The sequence below is a fragment of the Colletotrichum tamarilloi genome (assembly GCF_030869305.1).
Source record: "Colletotrichum tamarilloi strain Tom-12 chromosome Unknown Scaffold_182.1, whole genome shotgun sequence".
In the NCBI taxonomy this organism is placed as follows: domain Eukaryota; kingdom Fungi; phylum Ascomycota; class Sordariomycetes; order Glomerellales; family Glomerellaceae; genus Colletotrichum; species Colletotrichum tamarilloi.
Genome location: NW_026849565.1, coordinates 43,749 through 51,756, shown reverse-complemented (window position 1 = coordinate 51,756; position 8,008 = coordinate 43,749). Strand labels below are relative to the sequence as shown.

General features: G+C 52.1%; 3 protein-coding genes across 3 annotated transcripts; 1 reads left to right on the top strand and 2 right to left on the bottom strand.

Annotated features, from left to right (window-relative positions):
- Window positions 1-328: 328 nt before the first annotated feature.
- On the top strand, window positions 329-2,102 carry CTAM01_15870 (HET domain-containing protein; the record flags this gene model as incomplete). Its single annotated transcript, XM_060531864.1, has 3 exons — window positions 329-1,180; window positions 1,265-1,880; window positions 2,086-2,102. The coding sequence occupies 3 exons, from the start codon at window positions 329-331 to the stop codon at window positions 2,100-2,102; spliced, it is 1,485 nt and encodes a 494-aa protein (XP_060373570.1).
- A 1,010-nt stretch (window positions 2,103-3,112) lies between these two features.
- Window positions 3,113-3,916, bottom strand: CTAM01_15869 (cytidine and deoxycytidylate deaminase zinc-binding region; the record flags this gene model as incomplete). The annotated part of the gene is made up of 2 exons (XM_060531863.1): window positions 3,113-3,516; window positions 3,589-3,916. 2 exons carry the CDS (start codon window positions 3,914-3,916, stop codon window positions 3,113-3,115), a joined length of 732 nt encoding a protein of 243 aa, XP_060373569.1.
- A 649-nt stretch (window positions 3,917-4,565) lies between these two features.
- CTAM01_15868 (CFEM domain-containing protein) lies at window positions 4,566-6,442 on the bottom strand (the record flags this gene model as incomplete). Its single annotated transcript, XM_060531862.1, has 4 exons — window positions 4,566-5,590; window positions 5,641-5,712; window positions 5,767-6,181; window positions 6,269-6,442. 4 exons carry the CDS (start codon window positions 6,440-6,442, stop codon window positions 4,566-4,568), a joined length of 1,686 nt encoding a protein of 561 aa, XP_060373568.1.
- Window positions 6,443-8,008: the final 1,566 nt, after the last annotated feature.

Sequence of the window (8,008 nt, the reverse complement as noted above, 5' to 3'; positions counted from 1 at the left end):
TCACAACATGGGTATGGTTTCTTTTCGTACATCAAGAAGCTAAAGCCCAGGCAAATGAATAGAATAGTCTCGCCAGTTACCTTGTGTGTTTGTGAGCCTCAAGCCCCACTTATGGTCATCAATGGTCCAATGGATTACGAGGCATCTTACCATGGGGCGGCTGCCTGGTGCCAGTTTTCCAAGCTTATGTTGAGCTGCAACGATGATCTTCCTAGAGAAGACTAGTTGATATGTGCGTAAGATTTGGGGCTGATATGTCGTCTTCTTTCGCGATTCTCTTCAATTTCTCCAATCGCTCCAGCTTCATTCCCTCAGTGCCCCCATCGCCATGAAGCTTCTTAATTGCTCTAGCCTACTGATTGAGGAGTTCTCGGGGCTGTCTATACCTGAATCGTATGCCATCCTTTCCCACCGATGGGAAGCCGATCATCAAGAGGCAACCTACCAAGATTTTGGAAAGCCTGATGTGATAGCGCGCAAGAAAGGATGGAAAAAGATTCAGCATTTCTGTCGACTTGCATTGCAGCAAGGTTACAAATATGCATGGGTTGATACTTGTTGCATCAACAAACAGGATTTCACAGAGCTGACGGAAGCCATCAATTCCATGTTCAAGTGGTACGCGCGATCTTCAATCTGCTATGCGTACTTGTCGGATGTGGGCATCGACGGAGTTTCACTTCAACATTCCCAATGGTTCACTCGTGGATGGACTTTGCAGGAGCTCATCGCCCCCTCGCGAGTTGAATTCTTCGATAAGGACTGGAACTACATTGGAAGTCGATCCGATCTGTGCGACATCATCCAACAGCGCACAAACATTGACAAGAGCATACTCGTGGCAGGAAGCGGGAGAGTGGAAGGCCTTTTGACGACAATACCTGTTGCCAGAAGAATGTCTTGGGCATCTGGGCGCATGACCAAAAGGGAAGAAGATTTGGCGTACTGTCTCTTGGGAGTTTTTGGAGTCAAGATGCCGCTTCTGTATGGGGAGGGAAACAGAGCGTTCATCCGACTGCAGGAAGAGATCATCAAGGAGACCAACGACTTGTCCATCTTTGCTTGGTCTGCACCAGCAGAATCTCCATTGGGCTATTTTGGGATTCTGGCTATGTCTCCATCAGCTTTTGAGACAGCGAATGATATCGTACTCAGCAGCGACATCAAGTACAACCCCGAGGTATGTCTCGAGACCTGCCCCCGAGTTTTCAGCTGAATCAAGTCAGCTGTGTAACGTTCGAAGAGCTGACACCAATTTCTCAAGTACGCCATCACAAATAAAGGCTTGAAAATCACGACCGAAACCAGTCTCATGCCCGACGGTGCGCATTTCCTAAGTCTCCGTTGCCATAGATCCAGCGATCAAGGCCGTCGTCACCTCGGAATTCTTCTCAGAGATCAAGGTGGAAACGTCTTCCTCCGCTGGAAGACCGGCCGGCTCTGGAGTTTGGAGCACAGCGCACCGGGCATCAAACACACGATGTTCATCAGCAAATTCCTCGAGCCAGACGTGGCAGAGACGCTCGTCGGGGACATGGACTCCATCTACCGGAACGCCTTCTGCTTCCCGCCCACGCCGCCAGGGGTGGAGTTTGTCAAGGCCCAGCCCGACGGCATGTGGAGCTCGTCCCGGCGCATGTTTATCACTCAGGGACTGGACACATTTGACGGATTCGTTCAGTACCGAACGTCTGGCGCGGCTGACCAGAACTTTATCCTCGCGTGTGGTTTTACTGGCGGTGGTGCGAATCCTTGGGTGTGTCTTGCAGCTAACAAAAATGAGACGAAACACATTTTCCAAACTGCAATGAGCGGTGACTTGATGAAGTTGCGCAAGCTTGGCAGCGAGCGTGGGGTTATGAAGACGAGGATTACGTTTGGTATGAGTAGGCGGGTTGAGGATAGACCGGTGGTGTTAAGCTTGGGGATGGAGACGAGGATGTTAGAAGGGCAACCTGTGTTTTCCATCTTCGTAGATCAACGGACTGATTGGGGGGATCTGTGCTCAGTAATGTGAGGCAAGTAGATAGAGCTGGAGAATAAGCCATTGAATACATATGCGTCAGTCATATGCTCATGGATAAGAGAAGCCCAACCGCTGAGGATGTTTCCACATGAGATATTGTCTCTTCAGCAGAGCACATCAGCTCTTTTGGCTTCACCTGCTAGGGCTACTCCGAATTTCTCAAGATAAAAAAACATTGCCCGACTTATCGTATCGTTGTAGTCTTCCCACAAACCATCTGGCTCGCATATGGTAGCCTCTCTTGCAAAAAGAAAACTTAGTCTGACTGTCTCGGCAAGTTTTTTAAGTCGAGATTTGTTGCCCACATGAACGCAACTGCCTGTAGCCAACGCAAGCGTAGGCACCTAATTATCAGCCACATCGCAGACAAGTCCTCCATGAAGAAGCTGCCTCGCTCTGTGAAGCAAGTCGCAGATGAGCTCCACCGCTGTCGAAGACTCTGCCCCATTACGACAAGATAGAGCGGGTCTAGCCCTCGCCTGGATAGACGAGGCCCACGGCAACTGCCCACTTGAGCTCACGATAATAGGTAATATTTTCATCGGCCCTCTGGCGCAACGGTAGCGCGTTCGACTCCAGATCGAGATTCCTCGAGATGCCATCGAAAGGTTATCTGTTCAAATCAGGTGGGGGTCAAGTATATCCTTGCGGCCACACGGGCGTACATCTCAGGACGTTGCCGGGTGAAGGCGAGTTTCTTTTGATTTTTGTTGGCGCAGACATCTCGTATCCGGCCCAGTTGTCTGATGTCCCATTCTTGTTTTTTCTGCAACTAGACTCCTTATGCTAAATTTAATCATCTTTCAATGATGCTCTTGTATCACAGGTCTCCGAACAGGATTCTATGTCCTTGTCTGACAATCTCGGCAAATGAGCTCGGCTCGGAGTTCCCACTTTAAGAACGAAAGAGGAAGCAACCTCTAGCGAGCGGCACCCAGATGCTGTTGATGATAAATGTGATGAAACCAACAGACTAGAAAACCCACTTGCAACAAGCCCGGTGAAAGTTGCTTCAGTTGAAGGGGTTCTTCAGAGCAGAACCGCAACCTAATTCAACCCAAACCAAGTGCACCTCGACCGACCCCATTATGCAGGAACACAACCGCCTGCACTTCCGCCCCGAGAGCAGCCTTGCGGACAGGGCGCACCCGCATTAAACTGCCAACTAAAGAAGGGGTCTGTCTCGTTCGTCAAGACCGGACCAAGCAACCTTGTTCGGCGGGGTAAGCCCGAGGACTGCCGGAAGACGTCCCTGGACGTGATTTGGATCTGGCCCCATCCCTCCTCCGTGAGGCTCTCGATGCTCGTGCCAAAGACGTATTCCCTGAAGCCTGCCCAGCGCACCGCCGACGCGCACATGGGGCAGCTCTCGGCGTTGGTGTAGATGGTCAGGTTGGCAAAGGCGGCCAGGGCCTGAGCCGGCGTCATCCGGTATGGACCCTGGGGATCTACAAAGATTGCCGAGCAGTTGTCGATGGCGGCCATCTCCCCTGTTTAATGATTAGCAAACTACCCTTGCAAAAGAAAAAGCTTTGTTGGGTTGTGTGAGGTGAGATTCATACCATGCAGAGTCGGGTTGCCTGTGCCAGCATTGTTGTTCGCGCCGGTGCAGACCAGTTCCCCCAAGCCGCCCGTAGTGTGATTCACAATCACTGAGCCAAAGGCCGCGAACGGGCATGGGTTGGGCAGGGCCAGGTTGGCCTGGCGCATCCAGTACGCCCGCGTGGTGAAGTTGATCCCATTGACAATCTTCAGCGGCGGGCAGGTTTCCAGGGCCATGTAACGTTGAAGATCACCATCGCCATGTCCCACGACCGAGGCGACCAGTAACAGGGCTACAAGACCGAGCGGTGCCTTGAACAGGCTCAACGAGAGTGAGGATGCGCGCATCGTGTTGCGCAAAAGAGCTGTGAGGCGAAGCTGCGACGCGGGCTTGTATCTAGATTGGGACAGTTGAACCTTCGGAGAGCTCCACATTCGGAATAGTGAGTTGGAGGTGCAAAGCAGCTGCGGGAGGTGGCGAAACTCGGTCAATGCTTGTGCATTGTTTGTGTGTCGATGTCAAAGCAGACGAACGATGTAGACTTTCCCACGCGTTGTTTGTAGTAAGGCTAGGCAGTACTCGCATCGTGCATTTTCTGCGGCATTAGTTGGGCTTTAAGAGAATGGAGACCGGGGTAGTGAGGTCTTCAGCAAGCAGATAGGAATTGAGGCGGAAAGCCATGGGCTCTATCTGCTGATGTTGCAATCATCAATCTGTCCGTGATAAGAAGATTACGATGGATGCGGTCCGTATCTGTGAGTCTTGTGGCTTACTTGGGCTGCACGCGAATAAGGTGGCTGACCAGCTGAACATTCATTGACATGATCGGACCGTTCCGGGCCGCTCCGGGACCACGCCCGGCTGAAATATGGGTTCTTCCGGAAGCATCATCGGGTGGAACAATGAGAGTGAACGAGGCATGATTATTGAGGCGATCGAGCAACAACTGGTATCTAAGCAAATGGATATCTATAAAACGGACGGAAAATAGCTCTGTTACATGTGACTGCAGCTTTCCCTCCCGCAGAGAGAGCAAAGCTCCTTTTGTGCCACTACCACATCTCTCCCTTTCCTTTCCAGCATCTCAATATCAAGATTATAGTTCGTCTTTCCGATACATGATTCCAGGTCATCTTTAGGAATCCCATAAGGGTTCATGGACCTCCACGAGAGGTCATACGGCTGAGGGGACGGCGACGAGGGCTCAAGCACCTTGGGCTTGGATCCACCGTAGGCGTACATGTCCCGGTACCTACGAGATGGTGGCAGATCGTCCTTTTGGGGTACTGGAGGGCCTTTGGGACTCGTGATGTAATCGCGAACATAATTGTCGCTAAATTGAGGCGGGCTGTTACTCCGCCCGAACTTCTGATATCGCCCAGCAGCCTTTGTCGGCTTGTCCACGCTGCCGTTCGAGGATGGGCTGCTGCCCTTGGATGGCTTCGGGGTGGTCCACCTCGCGAAGAGCGCAAAGCCGGGGAACTTCTTCTCGACCAAGTTGCGGATCATGGGCGCACAGGCGCACACCACGACGACACCTAGTTCGATTGTCGTCCACCACACAACGGGCGCGTAGTCCCACGTCGGGTCGATGGAGTTTCCAAACACTGCGAGAACCTGAAGACGGATAATGGTCGAGACGAAGCCGACAGATCCGAGAAGAAATACCATGGCAACCGAAACCTTCTTGTTCCGGTTCATTTGAAGGCCTGGAAGCATCGCTATCGGGAGGGCGAGAATAAGAAGGTCCTGGATGATGGCCAAGGCAGAGTTCGCGTAGGCAAGTTGGTTGACATCGAGGCAGGCGCCTGTGTGGATGTCCTTGTTCCAGAATAACTCGATCGGGTGACACGAGAAGATAGTGAGAAAGCCGATGACCACCTGGCCGACGATAAGGAATCCGATCAGGGTGTATGCAGCGATGCGGAACTTCGGTACGGTGAAGATTCGTAGATAGAAGACGACGAGGGACAGCTTCGCGAATAAGAGCACAAAGACGTACACAATCTCGGCGGCGTATACTGCAAACGCATTAGAGAAGATGGCTTCAATATGAACGAAATGTACTTACGTAGTCGCAAGATCTGCAGTAAGCCACCCGGTTTAAGATCGTAAAGGTGCTTCCCGAATCCTAAGCTTGACACTGTTGACAGTTAGTTACATATCCAAGCCGGCCGCAAGACAACAAAAAGCTTACTCAACAGAATTGCAGATACTGGGGCAATCGCAATGACAATCGCCGCAATAATCAACGCATCGTCTAGACTCCACGTCTTTGCCATGTTTTTGGCAAGAAGCCGCAAGACAATCGCAACGACAGCCGTGACATAGACGGTGATCAGAATGGCAAGAATTTTGCCAGTGTCGGATTCGTGAGGGAGATTGCACTGCGTTTGTTGCAGTTTCGCGACATCTTGTTGCCTCGTCAGTCTTCCCATCTTTTCTGCACCATCATCACGACTCTGGAAGTACTCACCCAGGGAGTCTTGCATAGTGCAGTTTGCAATCAAGCAAGGGCCGACGAGCTGACCCAGACCGGTGCTCGCACAGGAGCAAGTTGTGTTCGTGAGGTCGCATCCGACCCCTGCGATACCCTGTACGAGGCAGTTCAACTGGGCACCAGAGTGTTAGCCAAAGTGGGTTCCATTTCGGAAAAGCAACCGAGCCAAAGGAGGCTCCCGACTCCAAATCGAACTTACACCACATGTTGATATATTGCTCAGATCAGGTAGCTGTTGCCTCGCAATCAAATGAACGCGTTCTCCAGCGAAATAATACTCTTCCCCAGCTGTTGCTACGGCGCTAACAAATGACAGAGCAGATGTGATCCATAGCAGACCAAGAGAGGCCGCTGACGATGTTGATAGCCGCATATCGAAAATCCGAAACGAAGTATCAGCTGCTTTCCTTTTTTTCTGCCCTCGGCTTTTCACAGCTCCATATAGCTCTGGTCGTCTAACACGAGCTGTATGTATCCGAATCGACGTGAGTTTTTTCGGTACCTGGGGGGCAAGGAGCCAAGGTCGCCAAGTCGCCTCACCGAGCGCGCATGTACCTCGAAGAAGTTCCCGAGAACGAGTGTTGAAAAAGAGAAATCCAACAACCCCTTGTATTTGTTGATGTTCGAGTTCGGTGGTAGTGGGGACGGCGTTGGAGATGCTTCACAAGCGAGGTGGGAGGAAACAACGTTATCAACCTTCCCCCCAGGGGACCCGTTCGTTGTGTTTGCCCCATGGATCGTGACACATCAAGGATAACTGGTCTTTGCTTCAGATGCAAAGAATGATCACACTTCGGGAAAAGACGTCAAAGGGGGGCTCCGGGGCGGACAAAGCTCCCTCCCTGCTGTCTTGCCCCCCTCACTTTCTTGCTGCTGCAGTGCTGCAAGAGCACCCTCCCGTCCAAGTGTTGCGAGGTTTTGTGGATGGGATGGAAATGGTCTAGGAAGCGGTGTGTGAGGGTGTGCGCTATGCTCTGTGCGCTTACGAGCTGATTGGCCGTGTTTCTGACTTTCTGTCGATGTCCTCCCTCCATCACCTCCTAGCCCTGAGTAGCCTCCTCTACTCCGCGCCTAAGGCTATATGAATATGTAATCCCAATCTCAATCAGCAGAAGATCTACCCAGACGCTATGTATCGCGGTGATGGGAAGCTCCCCTGTCACATATTTACCGGCATAAGCATATGTATGGGCTCGACTTGGCAAGCGTCCCCCAGCAGCTCTCGGCCTTTGAACCCGCGCCGCTGCATCACCAGTGGAAGATCTTAGAGTTCTAGCGGCAGATTCAAGCAGCCATGGTGTCGGTTGTCATGTTTCACGGGACTAGGTCTGCAGGTCCATCCCGCTATCTCGCCAACCATTTAGCCGAGCAGGAGACGGTCCATCAAAGCGATCAGTGCGTCTTCCCTCATGCTGTCTTCGTCCACCTCTTTGTCTTTGATTACCCTCTCGCTCCGTCATCAATGTGACTACCCTTGACAAGCTGCAGGAACGCAGGGCCACAGAGTCTGTGTCATTGGGGGGCCAGAAGGAAACGAAAAACGACCGTTCAGGTTCTAGCTGGTAGTCCATGCTGCTAGTGCTCCGGGCACCGAGTGGCTCGGCCAATGGTCCCCCGCCCCTTCGCGACCCTTGTCCCTAACCGGCTGCTGCTCCGGGATGTACGCTGTGATGTTTCACACAGCTCGAGTGTTTCGAAGCCGTCTTCGAGAAGGGCTGGCCAGCATACACAGCGCCCTCTCATTCGTTCCAATCAGCCACATCTGTTGCAGAAAAAGCTGCTTCGTGAGCAAGTGAGGGGAAAGCGTTTGGTCTGTGGTTCAGTGGTTGTCCCGTTTGAGTCTAAGCAGCCAAACTCTATTTAGACTCCGCCCATTCCTCTTTCACTCCCGCCCTTTTCTCTGTGCTCCTCAATGTCTGTTCTCGAACTCTATGGATTC